This window comes from Chaetodon auriga, chromosome 2 (genome assembly GCF_051107435.1).
Source record: "Chaetodon auriga isolate fChaAug3 chromosome 2, fChaAug3.hap1, whole genome shotgun sequence".
NCBI classification, from domain to species: Eukaryota; Metazoa; Chordata; class Actinopteri; order Chaetodontiformes; family Chaetodontidae; genus Chaetodon; species Chaetodon auriga.
Window position 1 is genome coordinate 15,154,232 of NC_135075.1, and position 23,580 is coordinate 15,177,811.

General features: G+C 40.2%; 4 protein-coding genes across 4 annotated transcripts; 3 read left to right on the forward strand and 1 right to left on the reverse strand.

Moving 5' to 3' along the window:
• The first annotated feature begins 357 nt into the window (after window positions 1-357).
• LOC143328095 (uncharacterized) lies at window positions 358-2,047 on the forward strand. Its single transcript, XM_076743029.1, has 5 exons — window positions 358-639; window positions 770-818; window positions 963-1,079; window positions 1,164-1,283; window positions 1,805-2,047. The coding sequence occupies exons 1-5, from the start codon at window positions 544-546 to the stop codon at window positions 1,858-1,860; spliced, it is 438 nt and encodes a 145-aa protein (XP_076599144.1). The 5' UTR covers window positions 358-543; the 3' UTR covers window positions 1,861-2,047.
• A 1,641-nt stretch (window positions 2,048-3,688) lies between these two features.
• tatdn2 (TatD DNase domain containing 2) lies at window positions 3,689-7,427 on the forward strand. Its single transcript, XM_076739682.1, has 6 exons — window positions 3,689-3,988; window positions 4,119-4,544; window positions 4,824-5,798; window positions 5,985-6,112; window positions 6,510-6,693; window positions 7,287-7,427. Exons 1-6 carry the CDS (start codon window positions 3,689-3,691, stop codon window positions 7,425-7,427), a joined length of 2,154 nt encoding a protein of 717 aa, XP_076595797.1.
• A 2,003-nt stretch (window positions 7,428-9,430) lies between these two features.
• On the reverse strand, window positions 9,431-10,519 carry ghrl (ghrelin/obestatin prepropeptide). The gene is made up of 4 exons (XM_076741973.1): window positions 10,406-10,519; window positions 9,759-9,836; window positions 9,571-9,676; window positions 9,431-9,450 (listed from the first exon to the last, which is right to left on the reverse strand). The coding sequence occupies exons 1-4, from the start codon at window positions 10,517-10,519 to the stop codon at window positions 9,431-9,433; spliced, it is 318 nt and encodes a 105-aa protein (XP_076598088.1).
• A 1,416-nt stretch (window positions 10,520-11,935) lies between these two features.
• ccdc174 (coiled-coil domain containing 174) lies at window positions 11,936-15,874 on the forward strand. Its single transcript, XM_076760637.1, has 11 exons — window positions 11,936-12,088; window positions 12,299-12,406; window positions 12,506-12,606; window positions 12,702-12,760; window positions 12,851-12,998; window positions 13,244-13,339; window positions 13,454-13,590; window positions 13,685-13,779; window positions 14,059-14,206; window positions 14,371-14,523; window positions 14,897-15,874. Exons 1-11 carry the CDS (start codon window positions 12,047-12,049, stop codon window positions 15,439-15,441), a joined length of 1,632 nt encoding a protein of 543 aa, XP_076616752.1. The 5' UTR covers window positions 11,936-12,046; the 3' UTR covers window positions 15,442-15,874.
• The last annotated feature ends 7,706 nt before the right edge of the window (window positions 15,875-23,580 follow it).

Here is a 23,580-nt window from a genome sequence, read left to right on the forward strand (position 1 = left end):
AAAAAAACAGCAATTGATTATGAACTATTAAATTATGAACATATAGACTAAAACATCTGAAATAATGTAAATTGATTAATCTTTTAACAATGCCTTATTATGCCAGTGTGGAGCAATGTTCGTCTGTAATAGATCATGCTTGGAAAAAGCAGAATTACTTTACATAATTAACACAAATCTGCCGACTGTATAAGCTCACAGACAGGATGTCCAGCCCAAGTAACATGTCACATTGTGAATTATAACCAGCTCCAGTTTACCACAGGAGGAGTTCTGTTGCCAAAAGCGTTGCTAAGCCACAGAGTAACACAACCCGTCTTTGTGTGTGTGAGTGGAGGTGAGAGCCCGGTGCAGTAATATCTGGAACATGCAGGCAGGGGAAAAGAAAAAAACCTGGGACTCGAGTCGTTTCAGGCGAGGGCAGTAAGTGCTGTCAGGAGCTTTCTCTGTGTCCCACACACAGGGTTTGTTTCGCAGTTGGGATCCAGTGTTGTGCACGATGTGGCTTAGCTGGGCTGAAGGAATAGACGGTAACTAATATTCATGGTTTTCTTCACCAGCATGACCTCTTGGTCAAGGAGTCATCCAGTCATGTTTCCACATGTCCAGACAGACCACTGGAGTAAAATGAAAGCAATGGTAATGAAACAAAACCTTCTTCTACGAACAGAATGATACAGAAACTTAAGATATTCTTGATTGATTAACAACAAACACACAAGCTACTTTGTATTCTTGTGATAATATGCACAGTTATTCCTACCTATAGGTTCCAGTTTATCTTGCATCTTTTCCAGCTGCCTTGTTGAAGGACAGAGGTCTGTGAAATTAAACCTATATGACAAATAGCCCTATTTAATAACTCTATTTACCAGATAATATAAAAGTGGGAAGTGATGGGGTGAGCATTTTGTACTGTAAAGGCAAATGTGTCTCTGACTCAGCTTTATTACATGCTCTAGTGTGTGAATCACATGAAGATGCTGTAAACTGTACAACCACCAGCCGCCTGTTGCCTCCTCTGACTCAAGGTGAAACCACAGTTCATGATCCTGCTCCCTCCATGGTGCAAGGATACAGTAGGTCCCACATTAACAGGACTTGTTTCAGTATTTTTATTTATTTGCTTCCCTTCTATTTCATTATTATATGCTTTTCTTTAGGTGTACATCAAAAGACACCAAAAACCTCACCTCAGAACATGCTCCGGTACAGGAATGTGTTCAATGACCGCGCCAGGAGGGACTTCTGCTACTGGCTCGTTGAAAAGAAGGGCTCATCGTGTGAGTACTGATTCACGCTTTGACTACAGCAAAATGTGGCCTATACAATAAATATCAGCTTGGTGTGACATTCACAGGCACATGTGGTTTGGAGGAGGATCCTGCTGCTTAAGCTTTAAAGTATTCAAAGATGACAGAAATCCCTCCCAGCTCTGTACTACTGACTGACCTTACTGCATTGTTGTGAGCGGTGGGTCAGACCTTTAGATTGTATCCCGACCCTCATTTGCGCACCACAGACCTCCTTGTCTGCACGTCTGTCATATTGTGTTGGTCTATTATAAAGTGGAGCAATTGGGGCTCAGGATCAAAATCTGCTGCAAGTGTACATCTGAACCGATAATCAGCATCCTCTGTGTTCCATATAATGAATATCAACACTTCTAAATGTCTGTCACCAGCAGCATTTTTAGGAAGGACAACTACATGTCTTCTATTTTAGAACAACTCATGTCACTTCACAATATGATTGGTTTAAACAACGGTCAGACGACTGATGTATTTTCACTCCTTCCTTACAGGTAAAGGATACAGCTTTGGTGCCTACAAGACCTCTCTGGGATTACCAAAAGTCTAACAAAAAGAGCCACTGTTTGAGATTGGTTTTTCACACTCAGCCCAAATTTATTTGAATTACTTAAAACCATATGATAATGACCTTACCAGAGTGTGTCCACACACGAAAGATGTAAAGACAATTTTAACAACCTGAAGAGTGATTTGTCTTTCAGTGGAAATGCTGTTTTAACATTATTAAACTTGGTAGTGAGTGCAACACTGTGCTTAGGATAATGTGTACAGTACTGTATCTGCCTGCAGTGTGCTGAATAATAATAATAAAAAAAATACAATAATAATTAAATACACAACGTGTGTATTCTCATCTCTTCTTCTAAATGTTGTGTTATTATTTTTTTTTCAACGTCTTCATTTTCATTTTTTAAATATCAGGATTTACTCTTAAATTCTAAACAGTAAATAGTTTCTTTAATTCACTCTTTAACAGCTTGTTTTCAACCGGGTTCAAAGTTTAAATGTACGCAGTGTTGTGTTATACATATTAATTTGTCTTGCAAACTGAATAATCTCAGTTTTTACCCTCCAGCTCTTTTCATAGCAGTTCGTCGTTTACTCGTCAACTCTCGTTGGTAGAATTGATATCGCGAGATGTTACCTAATCTGTGCTCGTGTTTACGACGAAACGCTCCCAAACAAACCTTTATTACCATCCAGCGGTTCATTCAAATGCAAATTTTAAATTTTTTAATCCAAATTAAAACACGACAAGAAACGTTTCATATATTACTTTTGTTAAGACAGGCTGTTTGCGAGAAGCAATTTAAGCTAATGAGTAGGTACTGACTAAAATAACGCGGATAAAGTGACAACTTGACTTCATACGCAGTTCCTGCCGTGTCTACTGTGCCGAGTCTGACAAGGTAATTTAACTCTTCAACATTAACAAGTTAGCTACATACATTTAGCAAAGCTACCAACCAACTACATGTGTCATAAATAAGTGTCAAGCCATAATAAAAAGTATAGTGGCTATAAAGCCTGGCGTTATTTTGAAGCCAGAACATTTGGCTAATTATGTGTTGCAGTTTGAATCAACAAGTGAAACAGGTTAGCTAGCACTAGCGTTAATTGGCTCGAGTGAAGGCGCTAGCGTTAGCCAAGTGCTAAAATGTCACCCATGTCTGCAGTTTCGGCGTCTCTTCCAGCGAGGCCGGCCAGACTCCTTCACAGCTGCGCAAAACCCATAAACTCTTTCGCAGTCAGAGTTCAAGTCGTTGAAGTTAACCTGGGTTTAACTTTCAATTTCGGCAAACATCTGAGGAGCTGAAATCGGTTGACAGAGCTAGCGAAATTTACAGTTTTGAACTCCGATCATTAAAGAATAAGTTTGATCAGTTAATTAAAGTTATCACATTAATCAGGTTTCATGAAGTACTTTGTAATGGAGGCAGGCTTTTATTTTAATGAACAGTTGTTAGTTGTTACAGGTGTTATTTGTTAGTTGTTATTTTGGCAACAGCAACTCTTCCTGGGGCCCTCGATCCTTGAAATAGGATCTAAATGAATAGAATTGGTTAAAGGCAGTTTAGAAAGATGTGTTCTTAGGTAATGTTTTAAAGAAAATACAGAAGTAGTGGCAGTGCTTGTGCACCGTATATTTAATGAGAGTTGCCATTGTTTATGTCTTCATCTGCTCGCTAAATTGACCATCTGACAGATGCATGTCCTCTTATTGTCAGGAAATGATCGAACACCACCTTGTTTGACTTCATTATTTTAACAGTGATGCGTTCATGTTTTCATCGTGTTGCTTGCATGATGTACTTGATGGTCATACAGATCTGTTGATTACTTTTCCAACCATGTATTGATTTAGGATCTTCAACATGGACAGCAGGAAAAAGAAGATAATATTCAAGTGGCGACAAACTGCAGTCACCTCACCCGCACATCTTCAGGGAAGAGATGCTGGCTCAGGCACACCTCCTCGCTTGAACATGTCGCCGAATGAAGATTCAAGCACTTTGTCCCTCACTGACTCTCCAGGACCCGATGGCCTTGGAGCACTGAGTCTGGACACTCCCAAGAGAAAAGCAGATGTGCTTGGTGGAAGTGTGCTCTCTTTTGGCAAACTTAAGCTTAGAAAGCTTTGCAAGAAAAATACTGAATATTTCTTGCACTCAAAGGTAACTATTTATTCTAAATCTTCTTTCTTATATCAAAACTAGAGTCTCAGACGTGCTATCTCATTCATTATATCCAGTTCTTGTCAAGAAATTACTGATTTATCTGTCCTTTTTGCACCATAACTATCAGGAAAAACCTATAGACAAGTCATCCAAGCAGCTGGAATCCACAGAGAGCCAGCAAGTATTGTCACCTCCATCTCACTCATTTATCTTGAAAAAGAAAGAGAGGACACCCGAGGAGGGATCAAAGGCTATCTACAGGATGGCACTGATTGCAGCCATTGGCAACACAAAAGCAAGATGCAGCACTACTGATACCCCCAACACTCGCACAAACAGCCCTTTGCCATTTGAATCCTCACCAGTGAAGACTGAAGTGCCCAGCCCGACGTCACTCGACAGAATGGTCATGAATATTAACCGTTCCTTGACCAAACGTAAGAATAAATCCAAGAACAACAGCTCTGCCCTGGAAGATCAGCGGTCCTCCTTTCATGTGCTTGAGGAAACAGAAGCCCAAGATGACCGCTCAGAGCCAAAAACAGACAGAAGGGTAAGTCAGATAACACCAAGGAATCAGTCTTTTTTTTTTGTTCGCTTATGTATAATTTAAAATGTTTCATTTGCATATAATGTGTTCATTTTGTTACCCGTGATTTCATTTTTGTTCAGTTAGCTAATTTTTTTTTTTTTTTTTTTTTTTAATCAAAAGAAACCGTAATATTTGTACAGAAGCCAGAAAATTGACTTCTTGAACTCTTGTGACCATAGAGTTGTCACCAAGCTCACAGGAGATGCTTTTTGTCATTTATTCTTTATTTATGTTTTTTAGAGTGTTGTGATGAAAGGAGAAGATTCACCCAAGACTTTTGTTGCTGAGGAGTCTTTGTTTGTCGAGACAACCTCTCAAGACAAGTTATTTGGAAATATACCAGAGGCTGAGGATTGTGACTCGTCCCTCCCCGCTCTGGAGTATATCCCAGATTCTTCCTTTTGTTTCACGTCTCATCAGAATGGCAGCCAACAATGGAAAAGCCCGTCAGTGAATACCCAGGGAGCTACAACTTCCTCTCTCACCTTTTTATCCACTGATGAAACGACCATCCAGGCAGCTCCTGGGGACATGGAGATGCCGAGGGAAGTTTTTGTCTCACTGAAGCAGCCCCATCCACCGAACACAAGCCCTTCAAAGGCATTCACCATCAAGACTGAGAGATGTCATTCCTCCGACATGATGGCCCATTTATTGGATCCGTTTGCTCTGCCACTACAGTCAAACAGAGGAGTACTGAACCCGTGCTTGACCTCCTCAAACACACGCAGACACTCAGATGGTGGCTCTTCCATGCGTCACCCCCCCCGCTCCCTTGCTCGTCGTAGCACTCCGAAGCGATTATCCATGGGATCGCAACCTATATGGACCAGTTACCCCCACCTGGCCAAACAGGTCGGTTTCATAGACACACATTGCCATCTAGACATGCTCTATGGAAAACTTGGGTTCTGCGGGACATTCAGCAGCTTTCAAAAGCTGTACCAAAACAGCTTTCCTCCACAGTTCAGAGGCTGTATTACCAACTTCTGCAACCCAGGGATCATGGTGAAGGAGGCCCTGTGGGAAGGTTTGCTGGCTGAAGACTCAGTATGGGGGGCATTTGGGTGCCACCCCCACTTTGCCAAATACTACTCAAGTGTCCATGAGCGCAGTATACTGATGGCCATGCGGCATCCAAAAGCTGTGGCATTTGGCGAGATGGGTTTGGACTACTCCCACAAAAACTCCACCGACGCCTCCAGGCAAAAAGAGGTAAGGTCTAGTTTGATATTGTCTCATTTGAATAAAAATTTCCAGTCCATTAAGTATTTATCTTATTTATCTTAAACTGGACAGGCCTTCATAACTGTGGTCAGGAATACATAGTGTGGAATAGAATGGTGAAATTGTAAAATAAGGATTAAGGTCCATGTTTTGTGTCTCTGTTTCCCTGTGAAGGTGTTTGAGCGTCAGCTGCGTTTGGCTGTGGCCATGCAGAAGCCTCTGGTGATCCACTGCAGGGATGCAGATGATGACTTGCTGGCAATCATGAGGAAGTGTGTTCCTAGAGAACACAAAATTCACAGGTGAGTGTGGAGGACTTATTCTCTTTTAATGCCACATTTTTTTGTCTATATCAATGTGAAAAATGTTACAAAGTAGCAACTGCTCTGTTCAGTTTAAATGAAAAAAATGAAATCAAACCACATTTTTGATGCTGCTTATGGCTGCCATTTGTCTGCAAAATCCATTTCATAAATTTCCATTCAGTAAGTATCTCTCATAGTTTTCATTTTCACCCTGGTTAGCACTGACTGTTCATCAGAAATGTCATTTTGTTTTAGATTATTTTTATTTTTGCTTATTTTTGCCAAATCAAATGAGACCAAAACTTGAGAAATAAAACTTTCAGGCCCATCAAAGTGTAACCTTTGTGCATTTAGTCTGTGCATTTTCTTTCTTGCTTGCATTTGTGGTTTCCAGGCACTGTTTCACAAACAGTTATCCAGTGATTGAGCCCTTCCTGACAGAGTTCCCCAACTTGTACGTGGGCTTCACAGCCCTGATCACTTATTTGAGGGCCACAGAGGCCCGAAATGCTGTCCGCCAGATCCCTCTGAACCGCATTGTGTTGGAGACTGACGCACCATATTTCCTGCCCAGACAGGTAGGTTTAAATCCAGCTAGAACCAGGAAAACACAGACTCTGCTCTCATGTCATTAATGATTGGCAGTCTTTGTTTTTTTTCAGTTTTTAGTATAATGAATAACTGCTAATTATTACAAATTACACATTGAACAAGCTAAATGTGTATCATAATCACAGCTGGTGAAGTCAGCTCATATAAGAACTCTTACCACACAACTGTTCCCCATTTAATGAAGAATTGATATTTGAAGTTTACCTTGGGCTTATTGTAATGGATGTTTTTCTCTTTTTTCTGGCATTTTAAAGACCAAACGATCAATTGAGAAAAAAATCATCAGCTTGAGTGAAAATACAAATCATAAAACAACATCTAAAATATTCAAGCTGCGGTGGACCTGACTTACCCTGTACTATCTTTTCTTACCTGAATGTGCCATTTGACAGCAAATGGATGTGCAAATGGATGCTAATTTCCAACCCTGACTGAAAACAATAATTGGTACAAAATATCAGCTATTAAGGGTCTGTGTTGTACTGTCGACAGCACTGGTACACTTAAACAGAGTGGATTTTGACTCCATACATATGATAAGTGTGTCTCATTGTGACAGGTGAATAAAGATGTCTGCCGGTTTTCACATCCTGGAATGGGCATCCACACGCTGCAGGAGCTGAGTCTGCTCAAGGGGGAAGACATGGACACGGTTGTCGCTACCATTCGAAGCAACACCACTCAGCTCTACGGCATATGATCCTCAGAGTTGATGGATAAAAACTAGCACGAAAGAACACAAAGGTTTTGGAGCTGGTTTGTGACACAAACATTTTATGTGGCTTTTTGTTTTAGATTTATTAATCCTCCATGTAGAGATGTCAGAATATGGAGAGGGTTGTCTCATTTTAAACGACCTAAAAGACGAGATCCTGAACTTGAACTGAATAAAAGGCTGAAAAAAGGAAAAAAAGAATAAGAAAATGTCTCTTGTCTGATGGAGATGCTGCATGTCATTGTTCTTCAAAGGAATTAATTCCTCAGCGTTGTTGGTTTTACGTTGTAGTTTTTGCTGTGTTGCCATAATTTGACATGCCTTTCCTCGTTCTAACTTGTCCGGATGTTTATCTGTTTGGCTCTTTCATGTGATCTAGTTTGTTTGATACAGTGGAAGGTTTTTTTTATTCAGCAACTATGTTTTGTTGAATTAATGCACAGAAGTGCTGTGTGAAGAGCACATGAAGGTGTGAAGGGGAAGAGAGTATTGTCTGTAATACAGTGATACAAATATGTGTGGTGTGTGGGAGCAAATCTTATTTCCGCGTTGAAGAAAGGAAGTGGCTGTGAGACTAGTCCATTAGCTTGCTTTGATACCACCGCCGACAAACACATTCAGCTCAAGTGCTTTTTATTTTGAGAGTGATGAGCCTGGCCTACTTTTACAGGTGGTTAGAGTGAGCCATCTGAGGATTCAATTAGTGGCAGATGGGTAGATGTGTCTCTTGTATATCAGCTTTGACAGGAGAAGTGCATTAAAATGTGTACATTTCAGCTCTTGCAGGTTTTTGATGAAAGCCTAGTTTCCAGTAGTTCCCGGGCACACTGTTCATTAAAAGCTACAAGATGGTACACAGAGCACTATGTGGTGTGCTGTGTTTGACTTAGTTCTTCTATTTTGAACATGAAGTTGTGCAACCTTGTTCGGTCCATTTGGTGTTCACTCCTTGAATAAAACAACACTTATTCCTGGAATTGTGCTTGTAAAGCTGGAGGCCCTAAAGGTCTGTGGAAGCTGCCAAAGCAGCAGACTTCAGGGCCGTGACTATCGTGAACAGATTTATTCTTATTTTTAGGTACATTTTTTTTTATAGAGTTGTATCACAACATGAAAGCCTAAAGCCTTCTCCATGTATAACCTGATGAAAGGGATGATAATGGACTCCTGTCCATTCCTTCCATTTGACCTTAATTATAATTATTTTTATATTATATATTTTAAATTGGCCAAAGATGAGACAAAGAGACAAAAATTTAACTGATGCTTTATTTTTATGGGCACACGTGGGTCTCTGATGACATATAAGGACTGGTTGTTCAGTACATACTGTGCTGTGATGTTAAATTACACAGGTAACAATCTGAATGACTCATCTGCCGACACAGGAAAGTTTGACTAATAAAGATAGATTCTAATGTGAGACTACAGAGTGTGACTTAATGATCAATGTCTATGAAATGTCTGTTCATTTCTCTACAGTTTTACACATCCTTAACCTTGAGACCAGTAGTTTGACAAAATCATTTCAAGTTCTTTATATAACCATTTTCAACTTACATCAACTTCTGTTCAGTATTAAATTCAACCATGTTTTCATCAGTTAAGCTCCACAGTAAGGTCATAGCGATGATGATGACAGTTGAACCAACTCTCATCATTGATGAAGACTGTGATGTGGCTCCAAAAATGATTATGAGTTCAGGTTATTTTCACATGGTGTCGCCTGCTAAAGAGGTTAATGTTTAAGTTGGTAATGATCTGGACATCTGGCATTTCTCTAAGATTTTATTGGTACAGACCATAACTTAATTAGCCCCAGTCCAAGTAGCAATGTTTTAAGAGTCCTGAGCTAAAGGGTAAATTAAGTGTTTAAAGAAATGAGACCAGCATGCCTCTGCTTTCAGTGTTTTAAGGATCACTATCTAGTTGAAAGTTGAAATTGGAAGGAGTTGAGGGAGCAAGTTTGAAGTTCTTGTCCATGGTCTTTAGAGTTGTGGTGGTCTCTCTGTAAGGCGAAGAAACATGTTCAAAATAACAACTGTAATTGTAACTTTAATTATTTTACTGTATATTGGCTGAAGGGAACACACCTTTCTTATGTGTAAAACAGAGGAATTAGGCAAACCTGCTGTGCTCCCCAGCAGACGCTGAATGATCGCCTGCAGTGCCTCAGCGTACTCCTCAAAGTCCTCTTCTTTCATGGTGACGCCAATTTCAAATGGAGCGGTTATCTGCTTAGAGGAGAGGAAGACCATGAAGTCAGAGGGAACTTTTTGGTGGTGGTCTATAGTCACAAGTGTGCTGTCCACTAACTGTGATGTGGTGGTCCTCAGTGGGTGGACTCGGCTCCTCCATGACTTGGCGGCCGACCCTGGAAGACTTCCCCCTGTTCTGTGGTTGAACAGAGAAATCTCATGATTGTAACCCATTTAGCTTAATGTCAGAAGTTAAAATGCAGTCAGTGAGATTTACATGCTTCTCTGCTTGAATACAGTATAGTAAACAGTGTAGTCACTTTATTTGAAGTTCTAACTATAATTGCACAATATAGCCCTTAATTCATCTGGTGATGTGTCAAATTTTCCTCTTTTTACTCTTCCAAATTTACAAACTTCCACTATATGGTAAGAAAAATGCCTGCAGACAATAAAAAGGTGAGTGTTTCAGTCATAGGACTGTCATCTGCACAACTCTGTAACATTTCTTAAATTCAGAAATTTGTCAGAAGTTGTCTATTGGGCTCAGTAGGATAGCAGGAGGTTGAATAAGCTTGTTATATTCTAAGTATGAAGACAAAGGAAAAAAAACCCCACAGCCAAGTAACTGTTGACTTATTGACTCAATCGTCCTCATGTTTAAAGTGATGATGGCTTCATATTCAAAACAGCAGAATGTAAAGACAACAGATGCACATATCATTCAGTTTCTTCTAAAAGAGTTCATCCAAAAAGCTCCTTTACCTGAGGTTTTAGTGAAGGGCTGAGGAAGCTGGAGCCTGCGCTGGTCGACTTGCACCACAAGGCCAGAGAACACAGCAGAAACACCAGTAAACAGCTGTTTCTTTTCAAAAACATGGTGGGATAAAAATCTCAGCTGCTCGCTTTACTGAAGGTAATATAATGAAGCAGTTTACCATGTAAATGGTCAGAAATATTGATCTGCTGGTCAATGACTGTGAGTTCAGCTTCTGGCTTCATACCTTTATATACCTTTCATCCTCTTTCTTTTCAATATAACAGTGACAGACGCTTGTGCTGTCTTTTTTGTGGTAGCACTGGACTGTTCAAATGTTTGAATTGATAACAAAGTAGACATTTCTCTGTTGTGTCCTGATAGCAGCCCTGCTGATCATCTCACCTATTCAATGTGGTGATGGAGGTAATAGTATTGCTGTCATAGAGATACAGATATTGGGCCTATTATGCATGCTTACAGCAGCATACCAATATTGAGCTATTATTCCCAGGAACAGTGCAATACAAATAGTGTTTGCACAGAGAGAAAACTCACTTTGTATCAACACAGTTAAATATGAAGATCAATATTAAACAATCACACTGGTTGAACTGTAAAGAATTCTCTTTTAAGAAGTCTTATGTGCATCGAACTGAATGTATATTTTAGAAACAGGTAATGCTACCAATTATAAAATGTTTGCTTATTTTTTTAGTTTTAATTGAAGAAAAACCTATTTAAACAAAACTAAACCAACCTAAAACTGAGTCTGCTGACTGACCCAGAGCCCAGCTGTGCTCCACTCAGTCTGTCTCATACAATTATCATTAACTGGCTGTTTTCCAACATGAGCGTGTGTGCAGCAAGTGATGGTTTTTTTTAATTGTGGGGTTAAAATAGATCCATATCCATGCAACCTTTACATAAGTCACACATTCAGTGTTCAAAGCTGCTATTCACACACTGTTTACTACATGACGCTTCAGTCTCTTTCTGTAAACACATCCACATGTAGTCTGGATGTTATGTTTTTTGAAAGATACTGTAACAACAGATCATTATACAGCAAACAAAGTTCTTAGTAAATCATTGTTCTGAATTTGTTGTCAGCGAAATTGTGATATTTCACAACTTCATCAAACTTTATCACTAATTTTTAATTTTCTAATCAGTGCTGAAGGATGTAATATTTAAAGCCTCTTACTATCTTTTAGTACAAAAAATGTAAGTATAGTAAGCCCTATATGAGTGTTAGTCGGTCTATCTTGACAGCCCCAGCAGACCGCTGTGTAGAAGATTGCAGATGCCACTACAGTGTCAGAAAATGTTTTTAACAGTGTTCTACATACTCCAAAGGACCTCAGTCTTCTTAGCAGATGGAGACGACTTTGGCCACACATCTGTGTTGTTTGTCCAGTCCAGTTTGTAGTTGAGGTGTACACATACATACATACATACATACAGACAGACAGACAGACAGACAGACAGACTTTACAGACACACACAGCTATTGTGTTTACAGAATAAAGGCCACTAGTTGGCGGTAAAGCGACATTTTGCTAGAGAGAGAACCACCAACGAAGAAGTCGGGCGCAGTCAAGATAGCAGTACCATGGAGATGATGGCGTAGAAAAGAGTTCGTAAATATGGATAAAAAGAAGAAACCTTTCAATGTGACTGCTTCATCGGTGAGTTACATTGAGAAGCAGCTTTATAAACATTTTGTCGATGTCCTGTGTGGCTGCGGGACTTTTTATCAAATGATAGTAACAGCTAACGTTAGCTAACTTGCTGTCAGGCTAATCATAAGCAAGGCGTTAAAGTTGTGTTAGTAGCAAAGAATAAACACTTAAATCGTGTTCTTAATCTGTATTTTGATTATATTTTTTTTCTTACAGCTAGTAGATCTTAAAGCTGAGCTGTACAGAAAGCAAGAACAATTCAAACAGGACAAACTCGGGCAAGAAAACGATGGCGCTGGATTCACATCAAAATCCAAAGTCAAGGTACAGGATCTGTGTTTTTTTGGGGGGGATATTTTTTTTACTTGCTTGTGCTTGTGATTGAGATTACTGACCGTGTCCTGTCTTTATGCTTCTGTGTAGAAACCTAATATCTGGAGCAAACAAAATGCTGGTGTTTCAGCAAGAGCTGAGAAAGACGCGGAGCAGCTGTCTGAGGAGCAGAGGAGCCTCGATACATCAAAGTCAGTTGAACATATTGTGCAGATGTGCAGGACTTTTACTGTCATAATATAACAGCGACCAAACCGCTGACTCCTCATTTATCTTCTTAAAACAGACGAAAGTTGGAGGAGAAGGCTAAACTCTACGAGCAAATGACAAAAGGAGATTTTCCCGGTTGGTGAAATGTAATTGACATCTTCCTAATATTTGACTGCATGAGAAAATGTAGCTACTGTGTAATAAACGTGTGCTGTGATATGTCAGATGAAGAGACAGAGGGTCTGTTCCTGGTTGACTTCACCCAGAAGATTATTGACAAAAAGAGAGAAACACTTTCACAGAAGGAAAGCGATCACGAGGAAAGAGACAACCCATCTCCTGTCCCCCCTCCTCAACACCCAGATGAGGAATGGTAACTGAGTCATTCATTTTCAATGGTCTGGAAACAAGTTGTTTAAAAGTATACACTTAAACTATATAAGGAAAACATAAAAGCACCGACAAATCCCAGTGATTTAAGAAGTAGTACTCCCACTGCCACCACTACTACTAACCTGGAGTGCTAGTTAACATGAAAACAGTACAAATAAATGTTGTATTGCCACAACTTGAAACCCTGTTATTAAAGTGTTCTCCTAATGAGATGTTTTTGTGAAGGGTGGATTATGTGGATGCTTTGGGCCGATCTCGAAGATGCATGAAGAAAGACCTGCCAAGTTTTAAGAAAATGGACCAAGAATTTCAAGGAAAAGGGTAAATATTGTATATGTAACGACTTTTTAAAGATGCACGTGATGCTTTCTTAAAATTGAACGTTGGTGTTGTGCTGTGAACTTCAACTCTTTTGGATGTGATTATTCCATAAAGGAAATCCTCAGCTGACAAGACTTTACTCTCAGAAGACATGCGTCGAGAGCTTCAGAGGCAGGAGTGGGAGAGGGAGGAAGAGGAGGCGATGAAGAAGCCTGTTGGACCGATCCACTATGAGGATATCAGGGGACAAGGTGACTGTTTAAACACTTCTGAAACATTTCTGCAGACATACGAAATCAAATGTTTTGGTTTGAAAGATGTGTTTTGTCTGTTTGTTCATCTCAGAGGCTCGGGACCTTGGTGTGGGTTACTTTGCGTTCTCTAAGGATGGAGAGCAGCGCAGAAAGCAGAGAGAGACTCTGGACATGCTCAGAGACCAGGTGAGCTGCTGATCACTGGACAGATATAAGCACAGACATAGTTGTGCATTTAAACCACCCCACACTACAAGGATACTCTTACATTTATGGACTTTAAACACATACTGTATATCCACACTGCACTGGACCGACACACATATGTTGTCCATATGTCATCACTGTTATGAGTCCTTCTATACTTTAATGAATAAAGCTGTTTTGAGCGTAAATGAATGATGAATGTCCCCTTCTTTTTCCCCTCTTTCTTTGCCTCTCTTTTACATCTGTCCTGTCTTTCAGACAACAGAGCAGCGCACTAAGAGGGAACACCTGAAGGAGAAGAGGCAGGCCATCCTGCAGGCCCGACTGGCCAAGGTGAGGCAGAGGAAGATGAAGAAGGCCAAGCTGGACGGCACAGAGGACGAGCAGAGGGAGGAGGAGAATGAAGGTTAGTATCCACCCCCACCCCCACCTCACATCAAATCAGTCCCAGCTGCTGCTTATCTTGATATTATACAATTGGAGCTGTTTGTGTATAAAGTCTGTTTGCATGCTGCAGTTCAGTGATCACATGAATGTTAATGAGGGATTGTCGTGAAATGTTTGTCCTAGGAGAGGAGGGCGAAGGTGAATTAATAGGACCCTCGCCTCCACCAGAGGAGTTCCCAGAGGTCAGCACAGTCAAGAAGGTGGAAGTGGAGATCCAGGAAAGGAGAGACACCAAACCAGGAGTTCCTCATGTCAGAGAATGGGACAGAGGCAAAGGTAAGCCTTATTATTTAAATGTTCACATTAAGAATTCATCTCTTACATCAGGACTTCAGTTAAGACTTGAGACTGCTTGTTGTCATGCATCATTTTTGCTGTAAATGTAGGTCCTTCCTCCTCATTCTCCTTGACAAGTGACCATGTGATAAAAAGTTGCGGGCTATGTAGTTTTTAGTATAGGTTGTCATCTCTCACTGCACTTTTTGTGGTCTTTTGTTATGGAGTTGTGTTTAGATAGCTATAATGCGTTGTGGATGAGACCGTAATTCAAACTAAAGTATGAATTTTGGTTTCAAGGTTTAAATTACTGTTTCTGTACCTTGTCAAATAATGGACTTCTTTAACACTATCTTTTTACTGTTTCTTACAGAGTTCATGTTTAGCGAGTGGAAAACTCGCCGTCGCGACGAGCGAGATTCAGAATTTGCACCTCCCTCTGCGTACTTTAACGAGGGAAAGGGACAAAAACCAGGAAAGATTAAAACTCAGGAGAATGAAGCCAAGATGTCCTTCAAGTGGTCCAAAGGCCCAGGAGGAAACTCTGAGTGCAAGGAGGAACCACAGTCTGAAGCCGCTCCCTCACCTCCTCCACCTCAACCAAATTCTCCAACTGCTTCACAACCACAGACCTCATCACAGTCATCACCTTCAGATCACCCAGCACACTCAGCTCCTGTGTCTGCTCCCCCTTTTAATCCTCAGTATCCCCCTCCTCCATTTTATCCTTCATTTCCTCCTCCTCACTTTGCTGGACCACCTCACCTGTTTCCTCCATTTCCCCCACAGTACCCAAACCAGTACCCACCCCAGTACCCTCCCCAGTTTCCATGTCAGCAGCCCCCCCAGCCTGCAGATGCCCAGCAGCCTGCTCAGAGTCTAGATGACATGCTTTCCTTTTACAGGAACTCTTCCTGATCTCTGAACTGTTGTGTGTAGTTGGTTCCTATTGTGAGTGTAAATATTCCCTTTTTTGAGGAAATTGCAGAAACGAGAGAGCCTGAGCTCTGTGGAGTTTAGTATTTAATTAGTTTTTTTTTTTTGCTTTGTGAAAAACACTGTTAATTTTAGTTAAGCTCTCATACATATAAATCCTCCACCGTTTGACGTGTTTGTGTAATCAAATCATAAACTCATCAAACTAATTCAGTGACAGATCATACAATCTGAAATGCTATGAAAATATCCACCAGGTGGTGCTGTACATCGTGTTGAGAGAGTGCAAGTAAGCAGACTGCTTGTGTTCTGTGGTTATTTATATGAACTGGTAAAGGAAATCCTTTTAGAGCTGCAGTTATTATCATTAGTGATTGATCTGCTCATTATTTTCCACATTAAATGATTGTTTTGTCTGTAAAAGTGATAAATGTCAATGACTGTTTACCGGAGTCCAAGATGACGTCTTCAGAGGTCTTGATGTCTTTCCAGCTGTTCATAAACCCAAAGATATTCAGTTTATTATCACAGAAGACAAAGAAAAGCAGCAATTCATCACAACTGAAAAAGTGGAACCAGCAAATCCTTTTTTACTTAAAATCTGACACAAATCCCTTATTGATTATCAAAACGGTGATGATTGTGCTGCCGATCAGCTGAGCATTATAGCTCACTGTAAATCTATTTATCTACGAGCTTTTGAATTATAACGCAAATATTTCAAAGACTTGCCTTTTTATTAGCAAATGTATAAATGGTCTATATTGCGTCATTTCTCAAACTGCATTAAGTCGTGACAGCTGGGAAAAGGCAGCAAGTTTCACATGCTCCTCACAGTTTAATCAGAGAAACATCCAAATAATGTAAGTGGGATAAATAATGTTCAAGATGAACCCATTTCCCCTCAGCTACGGCCACCAAACTCAAACGTGTGTGTTTTCCGTGGTGAAATATTAACATGCTGTTAGTGCAGATCATTATGTGTCACTTAACAGTGCTAGATGGATTCATAACTTCTCAGTCTCATACTGTTACCAGTGTAAACTCACTGTATATCACAGCAGTGAAGCTGTACAACTGGCTTTATGTGATTCAGAGGGCTGAATGTTGGAGGTTTTATTTAATGCTAACAAAACAAAAAAATTGGCTGTCTGAGTCTTGGGTCTGATAGCATCAATGCAGAAAATTCAGACATGTAGTCTTCAGTGACAAAGGACAGTGGATTACATTGTTTTACATGTGTTGAAACGTGACACAGACGCAGTCAATTGTCCGAGTCCGACCTCTGCCCTTGTCCTGGTCCACAGGAACCGCGTGAGACCTGAAGCACGTCAGGAAGCGAGGGGAACTATTCAGAGGAGTTGATAGCTGCCAGCAGTTTGATTTATAAGAGCTAGAACTATAACTTGACCACAGATCAAAGATCAGATCAGCCCATTATCCTCTTAATTAGACATCTGGCTTGATGTCTGGCTCTCTTGTTTCCTCTCAGGCAGGAGAATAGGTAGTTTGGCAGTCAGTGTGTTTTGTGGATCTCCTGTATGAAGAGGTGGTTCTCTTCCTGATGTGGAGGATTGTTGACCCCACTGTGACCTCAAACACTGTGTTTTTTCCCCTATTTGTTCCTGCAGCCTCAAGTTAGACCGGTCCAAGCAGAGTGAGAAACACACGCTCAGATACTGCCCCCCGGTAGGTGTGTGTGTATATACACAGTATGTGTGTGTGTTCATATACAGCAAGTGTGTCTGTTTGTTTGAATTGTTGAAGCCAATTTGACGTCTGACTAAATTTGCTTCCTAGGAGGTGGGATGCTGATACAGTGGCAAGACCTCACAGAGTGATAGTCATACAGGGATTTAAATATGCTCTTACGCACATCGCCTACATAATGCAGTACAGACTGCAGTATGCGTAACAATGAAGAAAAGCTCTGTTTAATGAGGTTTACAACAGAATAATCCCACAAAAATGAGAGCACACAGAGGCAGCCTAATTTAGTTTGTGGTCAGGCTTTTCTTTTTACCCACAGCAATGTTGGTTGGTCAGTCCACTTTGGTCCAGACTGAAATATTACTGAAATGTATTGGATAAATTAGCCTGAATTGTTATACAGGCATTCATGGTTTCCACAGGATAAATCCAAATGACTTCAATGATTCTCTGACTTTTCCTCTAGCACCACCATGAGTTTGTGGTTTTGAGTGAAATGTCCCAACAACTATTGGATTGACAGCCATGGGATTTATAGACATTCATTTCCCTCTGCGGATGACTTTGATGATCATCCAAATTCATGTAATTGTGTTTCTGCTAATTAGCAAATAGCATGCTAAAATAGTAAATTAAGATGGTTAACATCATACCTGCTAGACATTAGCATGCTGTTGTTAGCTCAAAGTGCAGCCTCACAGAGCAGCTAGCGCGCCTGTCATGCTAAGCCAAATCTGTACTCTCATCACTCCATTTTCCCTTTAACCATACCAATATTATGACAGACTGGATTGATATGCAATTGCATGTATGTATGCATACAGCCAGCTGCAGATGAGCAAACAGCAAGAATCCAAATCTGCTATGCTAAATGCTAATGCTAAAGTAAGACAGTGAACAAGTGGTAAACATTACACATGCTCAACATCAGAATGTTAGCATCACAATGTCAGAGTTTAGCTCAAAACACAGCAGAGTTGTTAGCATGACTGCAGGCTCTGTATGTGGAATGTAGTATGTTTTCTTGTAGACAGAACAAGCAGGGGCTGTAGCGCTCAGAGCAGCTTCTTTTAGCTTCATGCTGACCGTCCACCCTGCACGGAGAACAGCAAGAAGCATCCTGATGTTCTCTTCTGTGTAAAATTACCACGGCACAAATAACTAAAAGAAAAATAAGAAAAATGTGCCTCTTCTCAGCTCAATGCAACTTGCTGACTCACCACTTTGATGAGTCTAATGACTTATTAGTGACAAGAAGGTGTGTCTCCACCCTCCTCTCGGGCACCAGCTCCACTGAGAAATGATCTCTGCATTTAGTTGTGGCAGTTTAATCCTGCTGTGGCTGAGGAAAATGGCGACCTGCTGTTTTCATAATAGAAAATAAATTATCTTCAGCGTGTGGAAACGGCTGCAGATGTGTTGTAGTAAAGTAGTTAAGTTTTATTGATCTTTTTTATAAAGTATTATCTGTATAGCCAGCAGTCAATTATGCACTGTTCAGATATACTGTCACACACACACACACACACACACACACACACACACACACAGTGCTGGTGTCAGTTTACTGTTGATAATCCTTACAGTGCAGCTATAAAGCTACTGTAGCGCAGGAGCTAATGGAGCCTTTATGAGGAAGGATATGAAGCGAATATGGTGTCTGACTCTTGTTCCTCCGTAATCCTGTGTTATGTCCTTTAGACCTGGACAGGCAATCATTGTTGCCTTTATGGCACTGCAGGACATTGATCCAGAGACGGACAGAGGGAGGGGCAGAGCTGGCCCCTTGTTAATGCATTTTTGCTGGGATAAAAGGTGACTAAGGAATGGCCCAGACAATAAGCTGTGATGTTTACCCCCTGCTATTAGCAAAATGAAACTTCAGACACAGTAAGATCAAATATATCCCTTCACAGACCTTATTGGTATTAAAAATATTCATATTCACACACACCAGAGTACTGTAGAGTACTCTAGTGTATCTTTTTATAAAAAAGAATAATTAGAGTTATACTATGGCAAAATACACTTGCCTTCTATTGGAGACATAAGAAGATTGATGCTACTCTCATATCTACCTGTTAAATATAGGCAATATGCAGTTAGCTTAGCTTAGCTTAGCTTAGCTTAGCGTAAAGACTGCAAACAGAATGAAGCAGCTCGCCCCAGTCCTCTCCAAAGGTAAAACAAATGCAAAAACGAGCACCATAAAGCTCACTAATTAACACAGTATATCTCATTTGTTTTAACTTTACAGAAACCAAAGTGTAAAAACAACTATTCTCCATTTTATGATGGGAGCAGTAACTTCCTGGAGTCTCTTTGCTTCACTTGTGCTCCAGCATCACGTCCTCCACTGCAGCTGCGCACAGTTTACCGCTGGCGTAACCCCTGTGAGACCCAGATGTGCTACAGGCTCAGATAAGACACTTGTCTAGAAGAGGTTTTTAATTCTTGGGGCAGTTTTATGATACAGAGTTTCAATGACCCATCTGGGGACTGAACTCACAAACTGGGAGAGGGAATCAAACTCATAAATTGTCGATCCCAGTGCAGATGCTACAGCTGTAAGTTCACTGAGCTGGAAGAGTCTTTGATATTGGAAGGGTTACTCAACAAAAGAGGAATGCCATTTTAGACTGCAACAAAAGACACAAAAATAGCCCAAGAGACAGCATTTTGAGCTTTTAGGATCAGTTTAGGATTCTTCTTTAAATTACCAACATTAACATAAAAACAAGTGAAGGGGATACTATTGGCTCCATTAAGGATAATAGGCCATAAAGACTCGATCGGCATATTGGGCCAACAAACAAATTTAGACAACTACAACAGGATAATGAGAAGTTTATAAAAGAATGAACAAATAATACAGTCTGAAAGGGCCACTGCAGTTTTCAGGTCAGGTTTTCTCACACACTAATTTATCCCAAAACATTTATGAGCCTTGAACACAAATGTTATTTTTGTATTTACTCCAGAACTCCAGCAGGCAGGTTTCTCAAAAACAGGATGTGATGTTTACATCCACAGCACAGAAGGGGGATACTAATGCACATAAAAAAACAATGCAGCTTTATAAGGATTTGTTCAGGATTTAAGATGTAGAGACAATGAAAATTATCCTAAATGATGGGCCACATTCACACAGCGGCCATTCTCCTCTGATGCCACACTCAGGGTGGGAGGCTCAAATGCTCTATCAAAAGGATAATGTTGTACTGCTGTGTTCCACGCAGCAAGTCTTATAAACAGAGAATCTGATTTCACCTTCATCATTTTATCATTTCACCTGATTAATCAGCAAAGTAAAAGACACAGGATAGTCACAATCTGGAAATCAGGCCATATTTAAAGATTAAAGAACGTATTTGATAACCCATTAGACAAGAGCTAATGTTAGCATTCAACCTCTTCCTAGCTAACATTACCATTCAGTAGTGTTCTACAATAAAGCTTGTTAGACAGACTGTAAGCTTGATAATCCAATGTGTTGTTTTTACAGGCTTAAATAAATGTGTCCAAGATGTGAGCTTATATTTCAGATTTAATTTATGCCTTTTACATTGTGTTGTTTAACGCTATCAATTGGTAATGTTAGCTTTTGCTAAAGTTAGTTGTTGTCTAATGGTAGCTAAGCAGTAATCACTTATGTTGTTTCACCTTGAAATATGGCCCAATGTACATCCAATTTTTGGCTTTTCAGTTACTAATCAATTAGGATGTGGTGAAATGGTACCGATTTGACAGGTTCCCAATGTTTATATGACTCGCAACCCGGAACACAGCAGTACAGCATTTCATTAACAGCATTCGAGCTTCACCACAGTGTGAAAATGGTCTATTGCACTTGAATTTTTGTTGGGTTTTTACAGCAGTTGTACACTTATAAATCATACAAAACTTTTAAAAACATGCAGAATCCAGAGGAAAGAAAGGCACATACTAGTACAAGAGAACATTGATTAAAAAAAAACAAAACTGCCAGACAAGTAGTAAAGTAACTTTGAGATGAGTTTTTTAGTGGTTATAAAACAATAGGGGGCTTTTTGTGAGGTCCGGCAAGACTGAAAGAGACAAGTGCAAAATCTTAACATTCATTAGAGCTTATTACATTTCATTTCTGATACGTAAGCAGGTTTATCCATCTAAATTAATTTCACCTTCTGTACTGTACCACCTGAGATGGACAGCTGCATGGTTTCATTTCCTTTCAGCGTGACATGATTCTCGCTTTGGGATGCAAGTTGTTCTTCTGTGTGCTTATCTCAGCTGTGGAGCGCTGCAGGAGTTTAACTTGCTGTCTGTTGTCAGAGTCCTCATAGAAATGCCACATGATATAAACCACATGAAAAGCAGGGGGGAGCTGAAATATAAAGATCCGAAGAGAAGAATGACAACCAGTGTCGGTTTCTGAGCAAGTTTTATCCGTTTTTGCTGTTACCGTTTCTGCTACAATTATTACAGTCATCCCCAAAAACATTGCTCATAAAATTCATGATGCCGTCGCTACAATTTCATAAAAATGAATAATGTCACCAAACACAATTAAAAATTGGCCCTTTGAAACACATTTTTCATAATTTGGATGACAAAATCTGCACATAAAAGAGAGAGAACGATTCCTAAGAAATAAGGCAAAAAAATCAGACAAACTTATTTAATCACATGCTGGTGTCCATAGGGCAGACAATTAAAACCCATTATTGCCTCAACATCCCACACTGCTCAGTGCGAGCACTGTTTTGCTGCTGTAGGCTTCTTTAATGGTCCATCAGTGAGTAGCGTCTTGTGCTGCCGTGGATTGCCACCTCCACACTGTGAGGCGATGTGCATCAGATGGAGGCCTGGGTCCCCTCTGTCAGCATCACCCCACGGTGAGCTCTAATGAGTTGGCGTGTGCATAATGAGAGCTAATACTGCCACAGCTATTGAGCTGCTCTTGCCACCAGGCCATAATGCCACTCCTGCTGTGTTGTGTCAAACAGCCACATGCAAAACAGACTGGTGCCAGTGAGCTTGATGGCAGGCCTGCTGCAGTTCTCTCCAGCAGCAGATGGATCACAGGAAGAGGGACAAAGGCCCCGTGGAGTCTCAAATGACAGCATTTGGCTGCAGTTCAACTCACAACGTGAGGTGGCTGGATTTATGTTGTAAATAACACCTTTGCTCTCTGTTGACCATATAGTGGGGCTGGGTATCACTTGAAGATCTTCAGCTCTGGTGTCGACACAGTACCTGAATTTTGGTCCTTATGCTGATACGTTACTTTGAGAAACATAAACGCGCCTCATTTAAAGGTCCAGTGTGGAGGATTTAGGGGGATCTTTGTGCCATAGACCTCCTCTGTTGTCCAAAAACAATTAAAAACATTGATGAACCACACTGGTGCACTGACTGACAGGAGTGAAAGACGTATTAAGATTCTGTACTTAAGAGAAAGCACCAATACATTAATGTGAAAATACCCCATTAGAGGTAAAAGTCCTGTTTTACTTAATCAAAAATACAGAAGTGTTATCATTAAAATATACTTACAGTATCAAAAGTGAAAGTACTGATTACATAGAAAAATGGCCCCCGTGACTGATATACTTACAATTTTTGTGCCTCAAACAATTATTTAAATGAAACCATCCGAGAAGTTTAGAGGAGAGCTGTCTCTTTGGTGGAACTTGGCGCCCCAAGAATTACTTTTCGTCCCAGCTGCTGTAAATATTCACTAGATTACCAAATGTGTATAAATCTGCAGCTGGAAATAGTCGACAACAAATGCAGTGACTGCTCCTGTTTGGGTGATGCTTTTTAAAAACTACATTTCCCAGGTGTTTTAGGAATGAATTTGCTTTTTCTATTAAAAAAACAAACAAACAAAAAACTATTGTATTTGTGACCTGCTATTAAAGATTTATGTCTTCAGAGGAACCAGTCGAGCCACAGACATGGCAGGGAAGTCAGAAAGTCTAAATGAGTTATGCATCACTTTTTCTGATGTTCTCATGAAAGTTGTTGAAAATAAGAGATTTTATAGAATCACTTGTAATTTATTTCTTAAAATGTGGAACTATTTGATAAAAAAAAAAAAAAGCAAACAACATTACAAATCTGTCCAGACATTTGATGCCAGCTTTCAGTACGTCACAGTTCAATACTCCAAATGGACACATTTTGTGTAGCACTAAAAGACACCCAGCAATACTTAACACACACCTGACTGTATTTCTGCAGTGCATTGACTTTAGTCCTGTGGGCATCTGACCAGGTTTCAGCTTCCTCCTTACATGAACAGATTTGTTCATAATAAGTGAGGGCCTGGGCTGAATTCATGATTTAAGTTGCTGTCTACCTTAAAGAAGCAAGCAAATGTGTTTGAAACGCTGAGGCATGTTAAATGTCTTAAGTGTTTACGTT